The sequence below is a fragment of the Kogia breviceps genome, chromosome 10 (genome assembly GCF_026419965.1).
Source record: "Kogia breviceps isolate mKogBre1 chromosome 10, mKogBre1 haplotype 1, whole genome shotgun sequence".
In the NCBI taxonomy this organism is placed as follows: Eukaryota; Metazoa; Chordata; class Mammalia; order Artiodactyla; family Physeteridae; genus Kogia; species Kogia breviceps.
Genome location: NC_081319.1, coordinates 31,015,218 through 31,042,629, shown reverse-complemented (window position 1 = coordinate 31,042,629; position 27,412 = coordinate 31,015,218). Strand labels below are relative to the sequence as shown.

Genomic DNA, 27,412 nt, shown 5'->3' with positions numbered 1-27,412 from the left:
TTGTAGCATATTGGGCCTCTCAGATGAAGAAATTAATTTTATATTTAAACCCTATTTACAAATGAAATCCTATTGCTGAGAATCCACAGACATTTTCATGTGCAGAGCACTGTACAAGGAATAATGGGGAGGCAATGGGGAATCAAAGAGAAAAATTCCATGACTTTAGATTGACCACCTTGACTTCCAGGATTGATTTCCTAAAACCCGGCAAGGCTTGGTTGGTCACTAAATGGAACACTAACATATTTCTATGCTGCATATCTGTATGAACAAATGGCTAGGGTGGGACTGTAGCAACAGCAATGACTATCATCATCACAATAGAAAACATGTTGACAATCCAGGGTGGAGCTGGACATTAGATATATATTTGGGGTACCAACACAGCACATAATTAAAGTTGATTTGAACTTAAATTTCCTTTTAGCCTTGCAAACTTTGGGTTAAACTCTGTGCCTCTGTCTCCTCACCCAGAATATTGGAATTATAGGACTGACAACACCGGGTTGTGGTAGAGATTAAAGTATAATATAGCATATGGAAACTCTCACCACTCAGTGCCTGCTACAGAGATGGAGTGAATATGATAGGTGTAGTAATAGTGTTAGTAGTTATTATTATTTGAAATTACAGAAAAAGATTCACTCTCAATCTTATATAACACCTTTTGGAGAGTTGTAAGACAACTATGTGTTAAGTGCTTTGTAAATAAGCCCTCAGCAAATCAAGGCATAAAACTTTGCAGCCTTTTAGAACTTTAACTAGAGAAAAATTGCCTTGAAATTAGAATACAAAATAAAACCATTTAAACCTTTCTACAGAATAACTGGGACTTAATGGTGCAGAAAGAGTAGGTGGGGTTTAATTTATTATTCTAGTTTAGCTCTCTGGGCTTTTGTAAAGAATAACTACAGGGTATCATTTTCATCATTACGTGTGTCAGATTATCAGATGCCATATTTATGTACTGATTTCCATTTTCTTTTCAAAGTCTGGTTATTCCTTTATGTTCACTAGTCAAGTAAAACAATGATATGCTAAAAAACAAGGCTCTGTAAGGTGAATGACAGTTTAATTTTCCCCTAGTGTTGGCTGGTTGCACAAGAAAATAAAGAACTGGAGAAAGCTGGCAGGATCTTAAGTTGACTAGATTTATTTCCCAGCAGTTGCAGGGTGTATTAATTGTAACATTTCAATTAATGAAAAAAATTGTGATAGAAGGCTCATGTGGGTGATAAACGGACTTTTGATCACATATGATGGTAAAATGCTATTTTTAAAACATATGGAGGAAATAATCAGAATTCTTTTGTTGCTGGGACCATTCTCGTGTGTAAATTGGGCTTGCCAAGGAGGGTAATAATTCTTTCCTGTCGCCAAGGTACCATCATCATCATTATAATTATTCATGGTGTTATAGCTTCTATTCAACCTAAAGATGGTCCTTGTTCTATAGAAAACGTACATGCTAAATTGTAAAAAAGGCGGGAGGATACAGAAACACTGAAATACCAGAAAGAGCAAACTGACTACATTAGACTAAGAATTATACTAATGGTTCTTATCAATAAATTATCTTATTAAAGTGCAACATACAGACAGAAACGTGCACAAATAAATGTACAGCTCAATGTATGATCTTAAAGTTGGTATAAGCACCACCTGGGCCAAGAATAGAAGGTTCTTTCCCTCCTCCTATTCATTACACTCCCTGCTCCCCCAAAGTAGCTCCGATGGTGACTTCTAACACTATCATTTAATAGGCTTTTTTTTTTTTAACTTCAATCATTCTTTGGCAAAGACTAGTCCTTTGTTTTATTAATTAATTAATTTATTATTTTTGCAGTTTTGGGTCTTCGTTTCTGTGCGAGGGCTTTCTCTAGTTGTGGCAAGCGGGGGCCACTCTTCATCGCGGTGCGCGGGCCTCTCACTGTCACGTCCTCTCTTGCTGCGGAGCGCAGGCTCCAGACGCGCAGGCTCAGTAGTTGTGGCTCACGGGCCTAGTTGCTCCGCGGCATGTGGGATCCTCCCAGACCAGGGCTCAAACCCCTGTCCCATGCATTAGCAGGCAGATTCTCAACCACTGCACCACCAGGGAAGCCCTAGCCTTGTTTTTGAACTTTGTATGAATGAAATCATACAATATGTATTCCTCAGCTGTCTAGCTTCTTTCCCTGAAAATTACATTTATAAAACTCATCCATGGTTTTGAGTGTAAACACTATTCTGTTGTGTGAATACATCACGGTTTACTTATGCCTTTTACTACTGAAGAAGATTGTGTTGTTTCCAATCTGAGGCTACAATGAATGTGTTTATGTTGAAAATTTTTTCCTCTTCCAACTTGGGTCCAGTGGTGGGAGCCCTGCAACTTAACTGACAATAGCCAGGTTAGCAGGAGAAAAGACACAGTTCATTTACATGTGTACATGGGAGCTGCTCAGTAATAAGTAACTCACTGAATAGCCAGAGATGTAAGTTTATAGACTGACTTAAAGTTTGCAGGGGAGGTTAGGGCTTCAGTGGGAAGGTATGGAAGGTTCTTTTAAGTTTTTTGATGCTATTGGAAATGGGCAGTCTGTCTTCACGGCAGCTGAATGTCAGCTGTATTTTCAGGAGGCTCTGCTTTAGTCAGATAAGGGAAGTTCAGATAAGATTTCTTTCTGCGTCTCTGTAGCTCAAATGTTTTCACTTTAAAATAACCTGTCTTTCAACTCTGGGGGGTATGAGTGCGTCCCTGCAGTTTATGCATGTCTTTGAGTACACATATGTATGTATTTGACTGGCTATATATCTAGAGGTAACTGTGGGTAGTAGGATATGGTATGTTCAGCTTACAGAGATGCTGCCAAAATAGTTTTTCAAGGTAGTTGTAACAATTTAAACTCCCACCAGCAGTGTGAGTTCCACTTCCTTGGTATCCTTAACAAAATACTTGGTATTGTATATTCTAGCCATTGTGATGGGGTGTAGTGGGATCACAGTATATTTTAAATTTGCATTTCTCTGATTTTTAATGAGTTTGTGCACATTTTCCTACGTTTACTGGCTATTTGGATATCTTCTTTTGTGAAATGCCTGTTCAGGTCTCCTGGCCATTTCTGCTTTCTTTTGAATTGCCTTTTTCTTACTGATTTGTTGCTCTTCATATACTCTAGACATATATATTCTGGAGCCCCTCCTGTGTTGGCAATGTCTTCTTCCACTCTGTGGCATGCCTTTTTATTTTCTTAAGTAGTGTCCTTTAATACGTTCCTACTTTTAATATAGTCCAATTTATCAATTTTTCCTTTATCGTTACTGAAACTTGAGACCTGTTTATAAAATCTTTTCCTACTCCAAGGTCATGATGTTATTCTTCAAAGTTGTTTTCTAGAATTTCATTGTTCAATATGGTAGTCACTAGCCACAGGTGGCTACTGAGCACTTGAAATGGAGCTAGTCTGAATTGAAATGTGCTGTGAATATAAAACACACACTGGATTTTTTTTCCTTTTTTAAACATTTCTAAGCCATTTTATTTTTAATTTATTTTTAAATTGTGGATCCTACATTATTATTTTTTTACATCTTTATTGGAGTATAATTGCTTAACAATGCTGTGTTAGTTTCTGCTTTATAATAAAGTGAATCAGCTATACATATACATATATCCCCATATCTCCTCCCTCTTGCACCTCCCTCCTACCCTCCCTATCCCACCCCTCTAGGGGGTCACAAAGCACTGAGCTGATCTCCCTGTGCTATGTGGTTGCTTCCTACTAGCTATCAGTTTTACATTTGGTAGTGTGTATATGTCCATGCCACTCTTACTTCATCCCAGCTTCCCCTTCACCGTGTCCTCAAGTCCATTCTCTACATCTGCGTCTTTATTCCTGTCCTGCCCCTAGGTTCTTCATAATCATTTTTTTTTTTCAGATTCCATATATATGTGCTAGCATACGGTATTTGTTTTTCTCTTTCTGACTTACTTCACTCTGTATGACAGTCTCTAGGTCCATCCACCTCACTACAAATAACTCAATTTTGTTTCTTTTTATGGCTGAGTAATATTCCATTGTATGTATGTGCCACATCTTCTTTATCCATTCATCTGTTGATGGACACTTAGGTTGCTTCCATGTGCTGGCTATTGTAAATAGAGCTGCAATGAACATTGTGGTACATGACTCTTTTTGAATTATGGTTTTCTCAGGGTATATGCCCAGTAGTGGGATTGCTGGGTCGTATGGTAGTTCTATTTTTAGTTTTTTAAGGAACCTCCATACTGTTCTCCATAGTGGCTGTATCAATTTACCGTCCCACCAACAGTGCAAGAGGGTTCCCTTTTCTCCACACCCTCTCCAGCATTAATTGTTTGTAGGTTTTTTGATGATGGCCATTCTGAGTGGTGTGAGGTGATACCTCATTGTAGTTTTGATTTGCATTTCTCTAATGATTAATGATGTTCAGCATCCTTTCATGTGTTTGTTGGCAATCTGTATATCTTCTTTGGAGAAATGTCTGTTTAGGTCTTCTGCCCATTTTTGGATTGGGTTGTTTGTTTTTTTTTGATATTGAGCCGCATGAGCTGCTTGTAAATTTTGGAGGTTAATCCTCTGTCAGTTGCTTCATTTGCAAATATTTTCTCCCATTCTGAGGGTTGTCTTTTGGTCTTGTTTATGGTTTCCTTTTCTGTGCAAAAGCTTTTAAGTTTCATTAGGTCCCATTTGTTTATTTTTGCTTTTATTTCCATTTCTCTAGGAGGTGGGTCAAAAAGGATCTTGCTGTGATTTATGTCATAGAGACACACTGCATTTCAAGGACTTAATATGAAAAAAAGAATGTAAGGTATTTCATTAATACAATATTTTATACTGATTGTGAAGGGAACAACAAACAACCAGAATGGCATAAAGACTGCCTTAAATTGAAAACATATGGACAGATGCAGAAATAAATCTTATCTGAATTTCCCTTATGTGACTAAAGAGTCAGCTGCTACAAACCCCCAACTCTGGGAAAGTCTCCAGTCAAGGAGGCAACTGACCTCAAGCGACTAAAACTGTATAAACAAAGCCTTATCAGATCCTTCAATCCTTTCCCAGTGAAGCCCTACTCACTCCTGAATCCCCCCTTATTAAGCTGCTACATAAACCCTTACCCCTGGCTGTTCAGAGAGCCATTCCTTATTGAATGCTTCTACATGCATGTGTAATAAACTTTTTCTCCTGTTAATCTGTTGTCAGTTAATTCACAGCCGCCTGATCCCATCACTCAAACCTAAGCTGGTAGTGAAAATGACTTCCTCTACAATTACATGCTGAAAGATGATATTTTGAATATACTGGGTTAAATAAAATACATTATTAAAATTAATTATACCTGTTTTAAAATTTTTAAATGGGCTACTAGAAAATTTTAAATTATACATGTGGCTCACATTCTATTTCAATTGTTTTCTTCCTCTAGATGTGATTGCTTTGCTTCTGGAAGGCAACTAGGGTAGGGTCAGAGGGCTATCAGCAAGTAGAATGGTTCAAAATAAATGTGTATTGAGTCTTCCAGAGAGCTGGTCTATTTCTGGTTAATTTTGCTATCTAGGGTGTAGCACTTTGGAGCTTACTATGGCCTCTTCTCTTCATAGGTCCCGAATTCCAATTTTTGTCCCCCAAGCCCGAGGCTGTTGAAGGCTATGTTCAGCTCCTCAGCCTCTCAGCTACTACTTTCTGAAGTGGAATTTTTCCTGAGAAAAGTGTTATAACATGCAGGCTGCCTTTCCTGGCTTCCCTTCTCGTTTGGAGCAAGGCTCCGTAAATTCTCACTGCTTTGGAAGTTCTCCAACGGCTTCAATCAGATGATTCTCATATTTTGTCTGGCTTTTCTGGTTGTTCTCAGAAGGAAGTTCAGTGTGAAACAACCAAGTGTGCCATTGCTACAGGCAGAACTCATGTTAATTAATTTAAAAATATAGGGACTTCCCTGGTGGTGCAGTGGTTAAGAATCCGCCTGCCGATGCAGGGGACACGGGTTCGAACCCTGATCTGGGAAGATCTCACATGCCGCGGAGCAACTAAGCCTGTGCCGAACCTACTGAGCCTGTGCTCTAGAGCCTGCGAGCCACAACCACTGAAGGCCGCGTGCCTAGAGCCCGTGCTCCACAAAAGAAGCCACCACAGTGAGAAGCCCATGCATTACAAGGAAGAGTCGCCCTCGCTCTCTGCAACTAGAGAAAGCTTGCGTACAGCAATGAAGACCCAACGTAGCCAAAAAATAAATAAATAATTAAAAAATATATATCATGCTTGTCATTTAATGTTGCAGGATTTTAATCATGGCTGATGTGGAGAATGGAGTCAGGGCTGTGGAGAAGAAGCAGTCCTAATCTCACTTCAGTCAAGGAAGGTTTTACAGAAGACAGAGGATGACTTTTAGAGTAGGAGATATTGGTAAGGTGATAATTTCAGAGTTAGGTAAGGCTAGGAATAAATTCCATTCGATAATCTAGCTGACTAAAGGAATAATGGTAATTCTAGTTCAAAGAAGACAAATGGATCATAAATCACATGCTAATTCTGAGTGATAGTATTGTCTGGAGTACCTTACTAAGAAGGATTTTAAGTTTATGATGGGGCCCAGGGGCAAGAGGATTGTGATCCACTAGCAGTGTCTGCCATGGACAAAGGATGTGGGATAGCTGCACATAGATGTGAATCATAACATCCCAGAAATCATATGCTAGTGATTGAATTATCATGCATTAACAGCATGACAATATTGGCCTGTTTGTAAATTTAAATAATTTAGATTCATCATGTAGGGGTTCCGAACATACCATCCAAAAGATGTTGTTTTGGCATTTTGATTATTTTGAGCTCAAGACATTTGAGAAACAATAGACTCAGGAAGGGTTCTCTGATCTCCCCCTTTCTACTTAAAAGTAGGACATGAAATTTACTGTGAGGAAGGTGCCCTTGCTGGTACAGGGTATGACTTAATCACCAGAGACTTATCAGGCCAGAGAAAGCACTGAGAAGAATCTACGTAACAAACTTTATGAAAACAAGCCTTATCTTCCATTAGTTTCCCCCATATATGTACCCTCCCATAGTTTGCCATTCCTAAAAGCCTAAACCCCTTTTCCTTTGTCTTGTCACTTGTCTTCAAATTTATTGTTCTTTGTTAACATGATATATATACATAAAAGCTCCAAGTTCTAACCATCTGTTTGAGTTACTCATCACTGAGTTTTTCCCCTGTGTATGTGCACTGCACACATAAATAAAATTTGTATGCTTTCCTTTTGTAAATCTGTCTTTTGTCAGCTTAATTTTCAGGGCAGAACCTATGAGGGTAGAAGAAAAAAGGATTTTTTCCTTCCCTATAATCTTATCACTTTGTATCAGCTGTTGATCAATATTAACCTGGTGGAAGATCATTAATGGTGGACCAAAGGACTTTATATTCAGCTATGATCTATTTTTGTACACATTTTGTACATATATTACATATATCTGTAATACATGTTCTGCAGGGACAGTGAACGTACTTTTCAAATTTATGGAAGACATTGAGCTAAGAGAGAGAATAGGTTAGATGACAGATTTGAGATTCAGCATGATCTTGATAGTCAAGAAAAGTGGTTCAGACAGCAATATCTCTTTCACAGTATTTACCAAGATCCAGTTTTGTGTCAGATCCTAGCACGAAATGCAATGGTGAGCAAAAATAGAGTTACTGCCTTCTTAGAGCTTACAGTGTGGAGCCTGAGACCAAAATCAGTCAGATAATCACACAAAAATGTATAAGTTTTGTGAAGTTAAAAGGTGCTATGAGAACACAGGGATAGGGACTTGAAGGTTCCCTAGGGGAAGTGTCACTTGAAAGAAAATCTAATGTATGAACAGGTATTAACCAGTCAAGGTGGAAGCCAAGGTAGGAGAAAGCATTCTAGGAAGAGGGAACAGTAGGCAAAGCCCCTGAGGCAGGCAAATTTGAGAAAAGGAAAGGAGGCCAGTGTATCTAAAGCACAAATCTCCAGAAGGAAAATGGTACAAAATAAGACTGGCCCAGTAGGCATGGGCCAAGCCACTCAAGCCTTGTAGGCCATTGAACGAGTTTAATTTTTACCCTATGAGCAATGGAAAGTCATTGAAGGGATTTAATATGGGGGTGTCACAGTCAGATGTGTGTTTTGAAAAGGTTACTCTGACCACTCTGTAGGGAATGGGTATGGGTTGTGGTGAAAAAGTACATGTGGATGCTGGGATTCCACTTAGGAGGCTATATCAATGGTCCAGGAGAAAGACGGTGATAGTTTTAGGTGACCAAAAGCCAAATATAAGCCTCTAGAGGGATATGGGGACTAAAAAAATGATTCAAGCTACACTAATACACACAGTGTTCTAGTCAATGACCAAACTGTAGTCTGGACTACTAGGTGATTTTATTCAATTTAGAGGATCTCAATTTGATAAATTCAAAGACATCCAAAGGAAGGCAATTAAGACTATGCCAGGACCAGGAATGGCAAAGTGGGCTTGAGGCTGGAAAAGTGAGAGGCTGGAGGAGAAAATTAAACCACCAAAGAGCAATATTCAAAAATTTCAAGGGGTATCACGTGAGGAGACATTATAGGGACGCCGATGTCAGCTCAGTATAAGGAATGCTCAGTAATGAAAAACACTGCCTTATGTTGCACTGAGCCTGCTTCCTTGGCAAGGATGTGCAGAGATGACTTTTGAAGAGATGCTGGGTTAAATTGTCTTGATAATCTCTTCAAACTCTCTAGGAGTGTCTGATTCTCTCAAGTGTGATATTTTTGGGGAAACTTTATTGCTAACATTCCTCAGGATATCCTTACTACCACTTTCTACCATTTAATGAAAATACATGTGCCAGTCCCTGCCCCAAACTCTTTACACATATTATCTCATTTAATCCTTACAATGACACTATAAAGCAGGTAGTAAAATATAACCTCTATTTTAGATAAACTAATTGAGGTTTAGAGAAATAAAGGATACAGATCTAGCATTTTAATTCCATTGACTGTGCTTTTAACCAGAATACTATATCATTTCCTAAAACCACTTATTCTACTATATGCCAATGAGTCACATACTGAGCTCAACAATTTTAACCAATTTCTAAACCTTCAAATATGAAAGTATATGATAACAAGCAATCCCCAAATCTTAGTGGCTTAAAAACAACAAAGGCTTATTTTTTGCTCATGTTAAATGTCCATAACAGAGGAGCAGGAGAACTCTATTTAGCATGGTCATTCAGCACCCAGGCTGACAAAACAACCACCATCTTGAATGTTTCTTGTAGGTGTCAGAGGAAAAGAGAACTCTGGAGGGTTTCATACCTGCGATTAAATGTTCCACCCAGGTAACAACATAAGCCAACTTTCTCACAATTCATTGGCTAGAACTATTTGGGCTAATTGGGTCCACACAAAACCAAGTGGACTTAGAAATGCAACCCAAGAATGTGCTTGGGATTGAAAGAGCTGGGACTATCTGGCAAATTGTGTTAGTAACTACTGCAGACCATAAATATGCAAGGAGACCAGAAATCATGCAAACAACTTTTGCTCAATACATTTCAGAATTTCTTTCAAGAAGAATACTAACTACCTCTTTACATTAGCTTTTTTATTTATCTCAAGTTGAGAGTATTAATGTTAGAAGAGGGGAAATGTACAAAATATGCTGAATGAAAGTCTTCACTATATATGTAAAACATAATGTGAGCCATAATCATGTCTGGGATTCAAGCCCTGGGCATGCAATATTAGTATATTTATTTGCACTTGGGTTAGATACAAGTGTTTAGACAGAAAATATATTTTACTCCCTTACAAGTTACACTGTTTCTAATTATGTAAAAAAAGCTATCATTGGTGAGCTGAGAGAAAATAATATGAAACAAGTGAAGCCTTTCATTAGATTTTGAATATGAAGATGCTAGAGTAAAAACCATTTAAGTGCATTATAGAAATTTTACTCTGCAAATCCTTGACAATGGCAGTCCATCACTGTCAAATTAACTAAGAGTACGATATTCAAATTCCAATTTTATTTATATAAAAATATAAACCTCTTAAAAAGTTTTGCTTTCTGATATATATTTGTAATAATACAAAATAAAGCAAGTTATTTATCTTATTTATTGCTATGACTCAGAGTACTCAATTCAAATTTGAACTACTTTTATCTACTATCTGTGGGTAAATATAATAGTTTTATTCATAAGTACTCCATGATCTTAACCACAAAACTAAAAACCTGCAATGAAAATATGAAGGCATATCAGTGACATCTACGAAGCGTTTCACTGGAAATGGTTGTTAGAAGATAACAATTTCTTGTTGTAAGTGATTTAAATGCCCAAAGAAAAAGTACATGTGCTGTTAGGGTGCTTGAAACATAATTAAAATTTGTATCATAAATGCTAGTTTAGGAAATAACTGATTTTAAAAGCCAACAATATTTTCTGATTTCCTGTAAGGTTGTTGCTGTGATATTTTAGATGGTCCTTTTTTTTCTAATTTGAAAGCTACATATTTTAATAGAGAATGGCCCAAAATGTTTCTTAAGGTCAAACTGGAAATATGTTGATGATTTAAAAATGCAAGCAAAGTGCTTTATTATATTATACCACCAGAGTGTTAGTGTAGTTTAAAAATATCATTAAATCAGCACAAACCCGCACTTATCATTTCCTGCACATTTTTCAAGCTGAGCTGCCTTCTGACTATGAGTAATCTGTTAATCTGCTCTTTGCCTCACAATCCGTCAAAGTGACAGATTCATTCCTTCTCTAATACATAATATCTTCATTTACGGTATGCCTTGCTGTATCTTTCTTTTTGGCTAGCAATGAAATTTAAAATATCACAAGCAAATTTAGAGAATGCCACAAGGGTGGTGTTCTTGTTTGTTTCCCATTTCTTCCATTATTTCAGCAGGAGAAACCAAAACTTTCTGGATTCTTAATGTGACTTGATAGTATTTCCAAAATGAAGGCAATTTCAGGTTTCAGTAAAAGTGCTGTGAAAGAGGTCGGAAAAGGGCAAATGGTAAAATACAAAGTAATTGCACCCTTCACCAAGTCAAAACACTGACCAAAATGGAATTTTCTTGCAATACTAGTGGCCAGTGAATAGATTCTCTCTTTCTACCTCCAAACCCTTGATGTACAGAAAGATATGGAAAAAAAAGAAAAAGAAAAAGCCATTCATCCAGTAGTTTAGGATGAATTGCCCCCCTCAAAGACAGGACTTCATTAGTATAAACATCACTACTTAATTGAAAGCCACACTGTGATTTTATTGAAGCTGAGAGCTCCATTTTTACCATGATTTTGATTAACCTCAGGCCACGCCAGATCTCAGGTTTCTTGTTCTTTGTTATTTTGATAATACAAATGGTTCTGCTGTTTAAAAACTGTTCACTATTAATCCAACAGAAGATATTTTACCCTCCCCTCATTTCTTGCTTTAATTCAGTTGCTTATTAGTCTATAAGTTCTGCAAATAAAGAGAATTAAGAACTGAAAAATATGAGAATATGTAAAATTCTAGCTAGTTTCCTTTCATCTTAAGCCATAAAGTTCATGATCTACAAGTCACCATTTAGCTTCACTTGTTACTAATCCAAGCTTTCACATAATAAAACAAAGGACACTACTGCCTCAAAAGTCAAAAGCAAACAAGTCGTTTACCGCGAAATATGAGAAACTGCCTTCTAACCAGTCTTGTTTCAGCACATATATAATTTTCTTCCATGCATATACCCAACACCCAACAGCACTTTCTTGTCCTAAGCACCAAAGTGCATCTGATTTGTCTTTACTGAATGGCAAGGGAGCTAAAGGCTTTTAAAAATCAATGGACAAGAAAGAGTCAATAGAACAACAAATATTCGTGTTAATCCAATCAAATGAGCTAAAAGTAGTTTGCCTTTTCTCCTTCAAGAAATTTTAAAATTAGGCTGGACGTTTGACTTGTATGATATTTATTATACTGAGTGGGTTTTTATGAGGTAATGAACAGCAAAATATGAAGCTGTAAACTCTGGTAAACATAATATATTGCTAGAGTGAAAAATTATGTGTTCTAACTTTAATCAATTTCAAAATGTAATGTTTTTCATTAACAAGAGAAACAAAAGAATTACAGGGAAGAAGTAGAACCAACTGCCAACAAAAGCAGAGTTTGTGAGTGGGTACGGGTTTGGAAAAGGCTGTGATTTCTATGTGCCAGGCTTGGTCCATGCTCCCACAACCCGAGGCACCTTTCTTAAAGCATTCACACACAGCCTTGTTGATATGCAGGGTGTGGACTGCCTGTTCTGGGAGGCTGCAAGCTCGCAGGGGGAATGTTACAGTCATCTCTCCATGGTGCTCTGCACACAGTAGGTGCTTCAAAATACTCACTGAATGTTACTGAAGGTATGAACTGCAACACACTTTCAGTCATTTCGTGTTTAAACAACCAGGGAAGGTATTCTGCGTTAGGTTACAAAGTGAATGGTGAGGCAGTGAGTCTACGGATGTGACTGGCTGTGGCCATCTAACCATAATCATGGTCTTCCATATCTTAGGTTCACATCATTATCCTGGACCTCAGCCTGCATTCCTCTCTCCTCCCCCTCAGACAGAATAGAAGTGAATGTTAGAAACTAGAATTAGTACTTCGAGTTTTTCCAAAAGGTGCTCATTACTCTAGAAGAGGAAGCTGAATCTTTTAATTAAAAGCTGAAACTGTAAAACGTTGGAGTGGTAAATAACTGCTTTAGTAGTTACCTTCTTGACACTGGACCCTGGGCCAAAGATAAACTCAGTTCATCATATGGATGGATAACAGTGAATGGGGAGGCCTGGGTAATCGCAGGAGGCCTACATTTTGCTAGTTAAAAGTGCTAAGATTCTTCAGGGACCCATCATTTTGGACATAGAAGCTTTGGGGAGGTGGGAGGAGAGGATGCAATCTGTTGTTCTGAAACTCTTGTGCAAATGGGTTTTGTGAATTTGTAATTTTGGAAAACATAACAATACCTAAAATATTGATGAGTATATCCTCAGCCCTAATGGCAGAAGACTCTCTCATGGAGTACAGCTGGAAAATTAGGAGACTCTGGTTGAAGAGCTAAGCCCCAGTGGCCTGACAGACCTGGTCAGAGAGCACGCAGGCAACTCAACCGAGAAGCTGCAGAGGGGACTGGTGGGTGCCCAGGCAGGCAGGGCCAGAATAAACAAGTGGAGAGAGTACATACAAAGAAATAGTGGTCCAGTGGGTAGGGGTGGTAACCAGTTCTCTGGGGTGACAAGTACTTAGGGCCTGGGGCAGGGTGATTTGAGCAGGTATGCACTCTTGAGCTAATGGGCTCTGGTAGAATAAATGATCAAACCAGGACTGAAAATGGGCTGGGCAGGCCAAGCGCCAAGAGCAGAGGAGGGAGAAGGGATGGGGCAGGGACTGCCAGCTGTCTGGCCCTGTTGGTAAATTGCTGGGTCCTCTGAAACCCAAGGAGGGTGGTGGTCCTAAAGTTGTGTAGGGCAGGGGTCCTAGGCTCAGAGTGGCCAGAGGTGAAAAGCAGGATAATTCCCCAGGGATTCCATTTGCTACCAAGGATGACTTTAGCTCACGTTTTCACTGGGGCAGGGCTAGAGAGGCTAAAGCCTGGCCTTTGCTGTAGACTGGGGAGGAAAGGGGCCCAGCTGAGTCTCTTTGTACAGGTGTTTTTAAAGTCTGTTGTGAAGTTTAGACCAGTGAACTGAGGACCCCTCCAGAAGCATGAAGGGCAGGGAGTCACTTGGGTCAAGAGGGTACCTGAACCATAGGCTCAGATTCATCCTCTCTCTTTCTCTCTCTGTATACATATATACTTTTTTTTTCTTCATCTCCATGTGCCTATCCAGATTCTGTTAATTGATGAGGGTTACGTACACATTCGACAGCAGTGCCAACCCAAGCAGATTTCTAGCCGTTGGCACCCTCACTCCATGAAATGGGCATGAATAGGCAAATACGGATAAGCAACTTCCAGTAAGAATACAGAGAAAATTCTCAAATTCAATACAAAAGTCTCTATTTAAAGTTTTAAAATGATACATTTACCAGACACTTTAGATTGTGCATATCTTCTGAGGGATCACTTAAAACAAATTCATGAGAGAGATTTCATTGATTACAAGTGGGAACAAGGTCAAGTTCCAGACACCCTCAAGGGAGAAAAGTATACAGGTGCTCCTGGGTTCCAGCTAGCAGTTAAGTACGCAATGATGTAGCTAGTGTAGAGAGATGAGGGAAAGTCATTTTTGTGAGGTGAGATTTAATGAATTCAGCACACATTTCTTGAGTGTCTCCTTTGTGCCTGGCACTGCTTGAGGAGCTAGGGATATAGTGAGCAAGAGAGGTAAAGGCCCTATGTTCATGCAGTTTACATTCTAGCATATTCTGGAAGTGTGTGTGTGTGTAGACAACAAGCAACAAGGAAGTAAATATGAGGTAGTGAAATGTACTACGGTAAAAATGAAAAAGATAATGTAATGAGGCTGCCTGGGGCTACTTGAGGTTGGATGCTAAGAAAGGGGCTCTCTGAGGAGATGACATTTAGATGGAGACCTGAAAGACAGGAAGAGGCTGCTATGTCCTTTCCAGGGTAGGGAATGCCAGGCGGAGGGGCCATCTCATGCAAAGCTCTTCTGGTGAAACCAAGCCTGGAGTATTTGAGAAAAAGAGGCAGGATGGTGGTATTTGATCCATAGTGAGCAAGGTGCACAATGGTACAGAACACGGTCTGAGTGGTGGGCATTCAGGATAAGGAGCACGACTTGACCCTAAGAGCAGAGGGAAACCTTTGGGAAGTTTTACATAGAGGGACGCTTCAGGCCAGTTCAGGTGTATCAGTACCACTCTGGTTGCTGAGTGGAGAATAGACTGTAGGGGCCAAAGGAGCAGAGAAAGCAGGTGGGAAGCTATGGTATTTGTTCAGGTGAGGGACGATGGCAACATGGCTAGGATTGTAGCAGTAAAGAGAGAGTACTGGCTGGATTTGGCATATACTATGGTCAGAGGGTGTACCAGTACAACTTTCTGTGGCTGGACATGGGGTGGGTTAGAGACAGAAACCAGGGAATGCTCTTGGTTTCTGACTTGAGTAAAAGGGCGATGATGGTGGTATTTTTGAGATGGAGAAAACTGAAGAAAGAACAGATGTGTGTAGAGGGAGAGAAAACCAAGTTATGTTTGCCAATGGATTTGAGGTATACATTAGAGATGCAAGTGGATTGGATATCTGTCAAATGGGCAGCTTGGATAGATGAGTCTGGAATTCAGAGGAGGGTCAGGATTGGACATATAATTTTGAGAGTCATTAGAATATAGAAGGTATTGGAAGCTATTATTAAAGAGATTGTATAAATAATACATATTATATTATGTATTAAAGATTAGGGCCATTCTAATGGTTACCAGTGTCTATGGATCTCTAGGTTGGCAGTAAGTGGAACATACATGAAAATCAGATTTAAACTCTGTCCAAACAAGGGCCTTTCACAAAACACAATTTTATCCTGGTTGTGAATAAAGCAATACCATTGTCCTTCCATTTTCAGAAAAGGAAGGGGGAAACTCTTGCAAGGATGTAGGAAAATATTTGAAACTTAACTGGTTAACATTTAGGATGAAGATTTTCATTTCTCCATGGTATGTGGGCATACCTCCCTGCTCCCTCCCTCAGCTCACATTCTGATGGAGCCCCAACCCAAGCCAGGCTGTGCTGAGCATCACAGGGAGGAGAGACACCATTCTGTCCCCAGGGAACCTGGAGAACAGCATGATAGGTCCTCAGTCAAGGATCTTAAATCAGACCTGAGGAATCTGAGTATGGAAAGTCACTCCCCTACAATGAGCAGGTGTGAATTTGTGGGAAGGGGATTATGAAATGAGAGGCACCAATATGGATAGCTTTTCCTCGGTAAACCTAACAATAGAAATGATGAAAGTAAAAATGGATGCCTTTGGTTTTACAAACAAATCATTAAGATTTAATGCCAAAATATAGGTAGTAGAAAACAACAACACTACATTTAGAGAAACTGTGTGCACAGTTAATCAGGAAAACCTCTGTTGTGCTTTGGTCTAAGGAGGAATATTTGTTAAAAATCTGACTTGTTTTAAAATCATCCAAACTTAATCATTTGAAGAGGAAAATGACATACAAGTTCTGTATTTAATTTTGTTTATACATTTTCTCTCTGTTGTGTTGGTGGGGGAAAAAAAACCTTAAGCAACAGAGGAGAAGCTCATCTCCTGACAGTTGGAGAGAAAAGATAAATAAATCAGTCCAGAGCAGTGCCTGTAGGTTACAGTGACAGGCCAGCTCGCCTCGGTCAGGCTGGCTGAGCCAGTGTGAACCGAGGTCAGTGATTATTAATCATCTGTCAAAGTCTACAGGGATTTATCGGATAATTATAGTTATAAGTATGTTCATATCACACAAACATGTGGCAAGGCTGCAAAGGATTCAAGCCCTAACACAATCTGCAAGGACACTTTAAAAAATTATGGATAAATGTTAAATCATAAAGCAAACACGTTAGAAAGAAAACCATGCCGTTCATGACTGTTTGGTCAGTCTAGAATTATTTTCTATATTGCTTATTTCCATAAATATTTGGAACCTTACAGAGCCTTTGACTACCTTCCCTCCTCCCCCTTTAATTTTCCAATGAGTTGTAAAAATAGCAAGCGTAATCATCATTTGAAATGCAAGACTGGTTATCGACTCCATCCATATGAACAGACAACCAGAATGTAATCACAGCTTACTTTATAAAACCCGTTCCTGAGCAAAAATATCTTGAGCTGTTCTGAAGAATCTACATGAACACATACATAGATGTGCCTAAGGGACAGCTCTGAATCCCTCAAACCAATAGACGGCATTTTAAAACAAATGACTGAAGGCTGTGAACAGCATCCATTTTGCTCAGTTTGGCAGCATGTACGTTTACATGCTAGGAAACATTTCTCAACATGAATGGAAATGTGAAATTGTTTCCTCCTCCCAACGCTCCTTTAAACTGTATTAGATTATGTTAGCCATTTCTGCACATTGTCATACAAGCTGTCAGTGCCCCACGAGGCAGTGTGGGTGAACAATGGAAGCAAGGGCCCCAGCAACTGAGATGCTAAGTGTCCATCAGTATGATAGGCAAAAATAGTGGGAAATATCACCCCCGTCCCCCATGCCTACCAAAGCAAGGGGAAATGGCTTTGTTGCAAATCTAGACACACAAGGGAATATGATTTGGTGAACCATGGGTATTTCAATCCCCAGCTTGCAAACTTCTCAGGAAATGACTAACATTGTATCCTACCCTCCATCCAATATCAACCATTGCCCTATGAGTGCAAGTGAACTCTTTTACTCTAAGGAAACCACTATATGAATATATGCAGAGTTTTAGCCATTCTTACCCTAGAGATAACTTTTCAAAACACAAATTTGTCTGCTTTGTGGACTGCATACTATCTTTAACTTTACTCATCAACGTATAAAACTAAGAAGGTAATTATGGTACAGAAATGAAAATCTTTCCAGAATAAAATGTAAACAAAAGACTGGGGATACTGGTTATTCTGTTACATTAATAAAGCTAACTGAAAGTTCACTCTCTAAATATGTACATATGTGGGTATGAGTACATATAATTTACAAATCTTACGTTGTTAGGTCTCTGGAGTAGTTGCAGATATTTCACTGAAGCTAACGTGGCCATTTCACCTCCCAAAGGGCACCATCATACTCTCCTCTTGGTGGACCTGCACACACATGTCTCCGATCCCCGTCATGTTTGCATTATTTTGATCACAACAACACTTAATTCAGGAAATCTAGAGCCTTCCTGCTTCTCATGTGTTGTTCAGAGCTTCTGTACACCAAACTTTCAACAACGTTCAGGCGAGATGCTTGTTTATCCAAGGGGGTAGACTTAGAGACTTACCTTTTCATTTCTTATTTTTTCAATAGTCATTATAAGTATCCTTTAACTTCAAAGTTTAATTTTAAACTTCTGTATTGTAGGGTCTAAAGCATGGGATACTATTTATAAGAAATATAATATAAATCTTAAGAAGAATCATAGCTCTCAATTTTAAATTAAATCACGTGTATTACATGATTCAGTTTATCCCATTTTTATATGATGATCTATGCTGACCTCATAGTTTTATCATCTTCTTTATTTATGGTCCAATAATGCCTTTCTGCCAATTCTCCAAGCTACTGGATTTATGAGCCAAGAGCTAAGCTATGTAATCTGTAGATTTTCTGAACAGCCATATAATAATTTTCTAGGAAACTGGTGGATAACCTGCTGGAAAATGGTGTTGGCAGCTTTTTATTTTTTGCTTTGAAATCTGGCTTTTAATTTTATTATGTGAAAATGTAGATTAATTTTTGCTAAATGAATGAACATTTAATTGGTTAAATAAAATATGCTGTCTGTTTAGCTGGTGAATTTTCTTATATTCTATCTTTGGGAATCAAATTTTAAAAGAGATATTTAAAATCAAATACTACCACATCTAAACATTAATTAATTAATCCAATAATATGAGGTATGTTTTCTATATAGGGCAGTGTTCCCTTTAATAGTGGAACTGGTTTTCATATGGAAAGTCTATAATGAGTCTCATCAAAGTCAAAAATCATAAATCTGTAAGAGACCTCAGAGAGCTTGTAACTGAAATCGTTTCCTTTACACATGAGAGTGTTCTTATTATTAGGTCTGAACAGGTTGAGAGGCTTGCCTGAGATCATACACTGGGTTAGTAGCAGAAGTAGGATGAAAATTAGGTCCCCATTTCCCTTTTATTGAAACAAAATGCTCCACTTTCTAACATCACTTTCCATCACTTTCATTTACTCAGCTTACAAGTCATGACTGTTATAATTAGGACCAAAGTTGGATTTCCAATTATCTTGAAAGTTTATTCATATATAGATAAAGAGTTTATTGGTCAAATCTAGATGAGCTGCAAGATTGCAAGAGACATATACGCATATCAAGAGATAACTATTTTGAAGAATGTTTAAACATCTTTTTATATACACGGAAATTACAATCTCAGTTTTCAATTTCTTATATTTATTTATGACAGTGACAATTCCCCCTAGTAGGTAACATGCAAGAATGACCAGATCAAGTATATAGACCAGGAACACGTAGAAGAGATTACTAATAAAGAACACTTACTCTACCTATGTCATGAATATTCTGGACCCCATTAAAAGTCCTGTAAACCATGTATGTGGTTTCCTGGTAGCCATGTTAGTTTTACATGGCTTGGTTGGTTGGCTCTTCATTGCTGATTGGACCAGAAGTGGATACTTGGCCCAAGCTAGGCCAATCACATTCTTTCTCCTGGAAAGTAGGAACTGGGATTCAGACATAGACTGTCAGCCTCAGCATGTATTTTGAAATGTAATATGTAAACTCAAGACAGCTACATGTGACTGAGAAGTAAAGAAAGCTGGTGCTTAGAATAATTGAGTAGATAGGAAGAAGCAAACAGAGATGGAGTGAGGATACTGCCTGCCTGCTTCTCTGCTTTCTAGTTCCTAGTTTCAGATTTCTCCTGAGGCCTGGCTTCCAGGATACAGCCCTGTATTCTTTTTTTTTTTTTTTTTTTTTTTTTTTTGCGTTACGCGGGCCTCTCACTGCTGTGGCCATTCCCGTTGCAGAGCACAGGCTCCGGACGCGCAGGCTCAGCGGCCATGGCTCACGGGCCCAGCTGCTGCAGCATGTGGGATCTTCCCCGACCGGGGCACGAACCCGTGTCCCCTGCATCGGCAGGCAGACTCGCAACCACTGCGCCACCAGGGAAGCCCCAGCCCTGTATTATTTAACAAATTCCTTCTGCCTGTCTCTCTCAGGTGAGAGAGCTTGATAATGAGATGCATTTAGATAATGGGGCACATTAGTTACGATAATAACTAATTAGATAATTAGTTATTATAATCTTATAATAACTAAGATCATGTGGGTAGAGCCCAAGATAGACTGTTTTTCAGTAAATTCTTAGTATTTAATAAATAATAATCAAGTCATATTGACTTATACTGATAAACTAGCTTATTTAGCAATTTTTAGAAAGCCATATAATACTACATATATTTCAAAACTTGAATTCAGATTCACTTATCTCTAATGAGCCTAATATAATAAGGTTCTTGTATATTGTCAAATGACTCATGTGTCAATGACATTTTTGAAATAATAAAATAATTTTGAGATTATGAACTTTGAAATTATGAAAAAAGAGAATGGCCACTTGAACTCATATTAGCTATCTTGATGAATGTAAAGGCACCAGGTGATACAAAAAAACTTCATGCCTAAAATGTACTAAACTTCAAACACCTATTAAGATGAAACACCTATGCAAATAGAATAATACTGAATAAATGAACACTTAAAGAGAGCTTGCTATGTGACAGGAACTGTGCTAAGGATTTTTCATGTATTATTAGTTCATATGATCCTTCCCAAAATACTATGAGGTAATTATTATGCCTGAATTACTTTGACTTAAATGATTTTTTCAAAGTTCCATAGCTAGTAAAAGGCAAAAGTGCTATTTAAACCTAGTTACACTATTAACCATGACACCATCGTCTGATTAAGAAAAGTAGGCTGAATTAAAACATCTATAGAAAAGAACTTCGGAAGCCCTTTGGAAGTTTGGAAAACAATTTCATGAAACCAAGAAAAATGCACAGTCAATTCCTAAATAATCTTTAAAAAAATTTAGCTTATTAATGATTCTTACCGGGGGTTAGAAGGAGAAGGTGGATTCATTTCTTTCTGATAGTGACGACCCTGGTTGACAGGCTGCAAAAGACAAAACATTTGTGAGGTACTAATCAGAATAATGCTCTTTACAGGTACTTTCACATGCACTCTCATTACTGTAATTTTTTCCTGAGAAACAACCTGTAAGAAGGGGCTGGTTTATTTTACAAAAAGTCGAAGGCTGTTTGGGAGATCCAGCAAGTAACAAAGTGGTATATGTAAGAAAACACAGGTTATTTTAATGGCCAGTCACTGGATTAGACAGCATCTATGGTATAATTAAGGTTCATGTGTGGAATCCTCCTCCTTGTGGAATTTTTATACTGTTAACAAAGGTTGCTATTTCCATATACAACAAAACAAAACAAGACATCTCCTGGAACTAATGCTGTATAGCAAGTATCAGCAATAACCTGGAGACCCGGAGATATAGAATATATATATTTATATCTCAAAGTTACTAAGTTTGCAAGGATAACTTCTATTTTCTTTTTGGGTCTTCATTGCTGTGTGCGGGCTTTCTCTAGTTGCAGTGAGCGGGGGCTACTCTTTGTTGAAGTGCGCAGGCTTCTCATTGCAGTGGCTTCTCTTGTTGTGAAGCACAGGCTCTAGGGGCGTGGGCTCCAGTAGTTGCGGTGTGCAGGCTCCATAGTTGTGGCTCGTGGGCTCTAGAGTGCAGGCTCGGTAGTTGTGGCACACAGGCTTAGTTGCTCCGTGGCATGTGGGATCTTCCCGGGCCAGGGATCGAACCGGTGTCTCCTGCACTGGCAGGCGGATCCTTAACCACTGTGCTACCAGGGAAGTCCTCTGTTTTCATTATTGGAATTACACATGTAAATCTTAGGTCAAGGCGGTCATTTTCCCTGAGTGTATAATAAAACCTCAAGCATTAATCAGAGAACTGAAAAAAGTGATGCCAATATCTAACAAAAATATGAAATCTGAATTTCCCCCTCTGCAAGCAATCTTTAAGTTACTACCTTTTTCAAAACAGGTAAACAGCTTCATTCCATGCAAGCTTTAAACACTTGCCTCCAATGGGACTTGATGTTTTTCCTTTGTTCTATAAAGGGAGAAAATTTCATTATATCTGATAGAAATTCTCTTTTTGAATATCACCTCAAAGTATTTTTGTTATGTGGTTAACAACCATGTAATTCTAATATGAAAATCTTTTTTTTTTTTTTTTTGCGGTACGCGGGCCTCTCACTGCTGTGGCCTCTCCCGTTGCGGAGCACAGGCTCCGGACGCGCAGGCTCACCAGCCAAGGCTCACGGGCCCAGCCGCTCCGCGGCATGTGGGATCTTCCCGGACCAGGGCACGAACCCGCGTCCCCTGCATCGGCAGGCGGACTCTCAACCACTGCGCCACTGGGGAAGCCCTGAAAATCATTTTTAACATTTTCATTTTATTACAATTTGGAATTTGGTACACATTTTTGAATTGCATTTAGAGGGCTTCTGTTACTTCCTTACCTAATGGGTCTGGCGTTAAGGTTTTCTCAGCCATAATGTGGACCCATAGTGCTGACTCCAACTGAAGAAAACAGTGTAGCAATGATGCCTGTACATAAAAGGCACATATTCCTTATTTTCCACATATTCCTTATTTTAATGGGTCCTAAAATATTAATGACATGGGTGATGGGAATTCTTTAAACTGTCTTCCTCTATAAATAATCTCTTGGAAGTGTTCCTTTAATTTAAATCAAACATCCTGTCTAAGAATCACAGTCACTTAGCCTATCTGTAATGCCCCATGAACTTGAATGTACTCAGATACTTTGGTAATTGAACCAATATCAATGCACCACCATTTCAGTGATAAGAAAAAACAGCTGGGAGAACAGTGGAAGGAAAAACATGTCATAAGATATATTTGATCTCACTTGAGAAATAAGACTTCCAGGAATTTGCAAGTGAAATTTAGTTCTATGATTTAGGCTTTATTATTTCACAGCAAAAAAGGAATTAGTAAGCAAGGGGACTAACAGGTTCTCCAGACAAAGTCACAGTGGTGTAGAAATACTCCGGATAACACATTCATTAGTATTCATCCACAATTTCACCTGTACTCAGGCCTCTAGTGAATGGATCTCTGCCTATTTACTTTTAGAGGCATTTAAATAACTCTCTAAGCATCATAGTCCTGATATTCAGGTAAATTTCCATTTTCTTAATTTTATACTGATAATTGTATTTTATACCTGTCCCTAACCCCCTTATTCCAAATGACTTACTCCAGTCTCTGGAGAACAGAAATGGTTACAGAATCCTATTTGGTTTGTGACCGAGTTCTTACTTAGACTACATAGACTGGCCCTTTCATGTTTGCTCATGTTTATATAAAACAGATCCAATGATACAAGCAGTACAAAAGAACACTAAAATAAAAGATTCACATTCACAGTGATTTTTAAGTGTTAGAAAACAGAAAAATAATCAGTGGAAACTTTTTGAAGTAGTAAGGACTGCTGACATGAATAGACAGAAAGGTAAATGAAAAAATTCAGTTAAAAATAATTGTAGGGTAGTAGAACTCGCTTTGAATATCCAATTCCTTAACTTAATTTTTACTACTGAAAACTAATTACCAAGTTTTTACACCCCAATATTTTATTCAATAGCCAATTTAAATTGAATAATAGCAAATCATGGCAGAGCATTCTGACTCATACATGTAACTGCTATAAACTGACTTATAAACCCTAACTGCTAATGACTCTGTTGGGGAAGGATGCCCAAGTCTTGCTTTGAAGTGGGTATAATACAAAATTGGGTGGTCACAGTTCCCTTTCTCTGTATGTGTCTCCTAATTTCATAATCAGACTCAGGGACAGGAAGGGATTATGGCAATGATGCAGCTAAAAGGCTCCTTCAAGATATTTCAGTTCCCTTAACTTTGCTGTGATGCTTTCAAAGGGCAGAGCTTTCACTTCAATGATGTCATTTTGCTTTCCCAGGCCCAAATCAGAATAAATGGGAATGTGCCTAATGGCTTCTAAAAGCTCTCTGAACATGGTGGGGTGGAGGTAGGGGGAACAGATGGGCTTCTGAAGCCAGATGTCCCCATCCACGAATGGAATAGATACATTTCTGTACCTGTGCAGCAGTAAACCTATTTCTACTATTCTAGGTAGGTAACATTCCATGAAAGCACAAGTTAAAAAAATAAAATTGATTTTTTTGATTTTGGAATTCAGCCATATTTAGAGAGTTCCATAAGGAGAAGCAAACGAATAATAACTGACTCCTACAAATAACTATGACAACAATAATAATAGCAGTAACTGATATTTACTGAGTACTTACTCTGTGTTAAAACCTTGATAGGTATTATCTCATTTGATCCTCACGGAAATTCTATGAAATAGATAGGATTAACAACTCCGTCTAACAGAGGAGGAAATTCAGACACTGGGTGTTAACCCAAGGTCATGTCAGTCAGGAAATAATGGGGCCAGAATTTGAACCCAGGTAGTCTGATTCCGTAGTTTACCCTCTAAACCAGTAAGCTGTAGTGCTTAACCCAGCTCAGGGGTTCACCTAAAGTGATGAATATCTAAGTTTCTGAATAACAAGTATGACAAACTCAGTTCAGTTAATGGCAGGAAGATAAAGTTGTCCTGAAATATATTTATTTGATATATATAAGACTATCTCCTTGCCATAAATTAAATTAATTTGATTTCATTCTTATATCACTATATATTTAAAATTAAAGAAAATAAGTTTGCCACATTGCTAAATTTGGGACAACATAGGATATAACAGACAATACTCTAAGAATGAGAAAAGTTTATTTCATGGGGTGACTTTCATAGTCACTAAACACAGAACAGCTTGCACATTTCAGTATTTTCTCCTGACAGCACAGATATTACACTGACTCTGATATTAATTTTTGTATATCATTTCTATGGTGGTATAAAGAACAGCTGCTCATCTGATTTATCTGCAGCTTAGCACAATCAACTACTTATGTTTTTAGTTCAGGAGCATTAAAAGAAAACTCATACCCGAAGAGAGCTAAGAAGTTAAAGAATCTATAGACCAGAACAAATTAAGACCTATTACCTATAAAGAGCCTGAAATGCCAATGTATTACATATTGGACACATAGCAACCAGCAATCATTGTGTAAAACACTGATATGTTGATGAGCTAAAAAATGGAACAGATCCTAGAAACTTGGGACTTTGTCCTTTTGGTGGTGCTGTTGCTATGCACTAGTGTCAGAAAAACTACACTCACATGAAATTAACTGCCACTGAGCACAAAAAGCTTTGCTTTTCCATGATCAAGCTGCTAGAAATTTTGGGGTGAGGGAGAGAATTGAAGGCTAAATTAAAGGACAGGAGATAAGATAATCTTGCCATGTTAAAAGGTAAAGGCAATATTTTTCTGTTGTTACGTAAAACACATGAAAATGGCAAAAATGTTGCAAGGTTAATCAAGACCATAAATAACTTGTTGGAGAACCTCACCATATGCTTGTAATCCTATCAAGTGCATTTTGCCTCGTTTTTCTCCAGATATCATGCTTTGCAGTGTGCCATGTTGATGGATACATGTGAGGATTTTTTTTTTGTTGTTGTTAACAAGCTGAGGAGTCTTACATGCTTGATATTAGGTTATGGGAATTGTTAACTTGAAGGAATGATGGCTTTGAGGCATCTGCTGACAGGGTAGCATGCATATGAGGCATGCTTTTCTTGAATCTAGGTTAGAGGTGGGACTGAGAAATAATGAAATATTGAAATAATGAGTTTATTTGTCAAGCTCTGAGGTGTCAGTCTGAATTCTGATGGTTAAACTCACATCAAAACAAGCACAACAGAACCTCTGCCCATTCTTACAGCCCTCAGTGGTCATAAAAAGGGAAAATATCCTAGAAATCTTTTCTGACCACTCAAGTGGCCCTTTGAGGAGAATATCTTTGGGGGAGCAGCATATTACAGTTAGTGTGAGTTTACTCTTTTAGGCACTGGGCACACGCATTCCATGTACACTTTCAATTCCCACCATGCCAACCCGAGGAAGGGCCTTTATTATTCCCATTTTATAAGTGATTGTGCTAGCAAATGGCAGAGCTGGGATTTGAGCCCAGGTTGGCTGATGTAGAGTCTAAATTCTTTTGGTCATCACTTGAAACTGTTTCTATTAACAACTGTTCCTCTTCCTAAAAAGAAACCACACCACACACACACACACACACACACACACACACACACACACACACACACACCCCTCAAGACATAGTTTTATGCTACTGTCAATCAAAATCCTTCACCAAAATAAAATTCACTTAAGAATCCATTATAACTAATTCCTAGTTTTCTTCCTAAGGCTGTCTAGAGCCCAGTTTTTGAATAAATCTCATGAGGGCTACTCTTAACAGAACCCTCCAAAGTTGATTACTTATAGCCTGGTTTCCACAGAAGTTGTAAAGTATTGTTTTAATTGAATTTGGTTCTAAGTTGGAAACTTTGAAAAATTTGTCTGTCAAAGGCCAATGGTTTTCTCAGTAGGCTTGATTTATTTAGCAAGAGATGCCTACAGAAGCCAACCTGCTATGAGAAATATGGTTACATTTAATTACACTTTAAAATGACTAATCTATTATATCTAAACACCTTTTAAACAGTACATATTACTCTGAACTGTACAGATGCTGCGGAAAGCTGAGAAACCAAAGCTTGCAGTAAACACAATAGATTTTGTTAAAGACTGCATTTTGCTCTGCGTTGGCTTCCTGGTTTGACTGTAGTGTTTGTAAAGTCATTAGGTAAAGATGCCAAACTGAATGTGACCTGCCTAAATCTCCTTTCTAAGCTACTGGTCACCAAGTCCTGCCCAGAGGGAGATTTTTTCTTTGTGCGTATATTTAATATCCATTTATCAAATCTTAAATGTAAAATATTAGTAGCATCATTCAGGACTTATTTAAGCAAAGCACAGCTGATGTTTATTTTGGAATTTTGATGAAACGACCTTACTTTAGAGTAAAAAAGCAATCTTTTAATATTATTGATTGATTTATTCAACCAATGACTAACAACCAGCAGCTACTGAGCGTGACCTCATGCCAGGCTCTGTGCTGCCTGCCAGTCCTGTGTCTGCTCTGTGCCAGTCCTGCCTTCAGGGGGATCACAATCAGGCCCGAGGGATATCGCTAATAATTGTTACCTGATGTGGTAAGTGTTATCACTGAGCCTGAAGATAACGGGAACCAGAGAAGGAAGAAAACAATTCTGTGCAGGAAGGAGGGCTTCATGAAGCTGGGACATCTGAGTTGGGCCTTGGAAAACAGGAGTGTTCAGTGTAGAGAAGAGGGATGGAGGGTCTCCAGGCAGAAGAACGGGTATGGGCAATGGCGTCACTGACATGATGTGGACAAAAGGCATGACAGTGATGGGCAAGCTGCAGTGCAGCTAGAGGATGCAGTAGTGTTGTTGGGTGGGGGGTGGGTAGTGATTATGAGGGAAGTAAAAATTCATTTCAAGTCCTATTCAAGGTGATGGAGAAACAAAAGCACAAACAGGAGGTTATCT

At 38.5% G+C, this 27,412-nt stretch overlaps 1 protein-coding gene across 10 annotated transcripts in view; it reads right to left on the bottom strand.

Annotated features, from left to right (window-relative positions):
- Nucleotides 1-27,412, bottom strand: part of CFAP20DC (CFAP20 domain containing) — a 298,550-nt gene that overhangs the window by 44,275 nt on the left and 226,863 nt on the right. For all 10 annotated transcript variants that reach the window (XR_010842526.1, XM_059076214.2, XM_059076211.2 and 7 more), the window contains one exon: nt 20,837-20,898. Coding sequence is in view for 9 of the 10 variants with exons in the window: in XM_059076214.2 (XP_058932197.1) it covers nt 20,837-20,898 (62 nt within the window). In the remaining variant the exon portion in view is untranslated. The remainder of the gene's footprint in view (nt 1-20,836; nt 20,899-27,412) is intronic.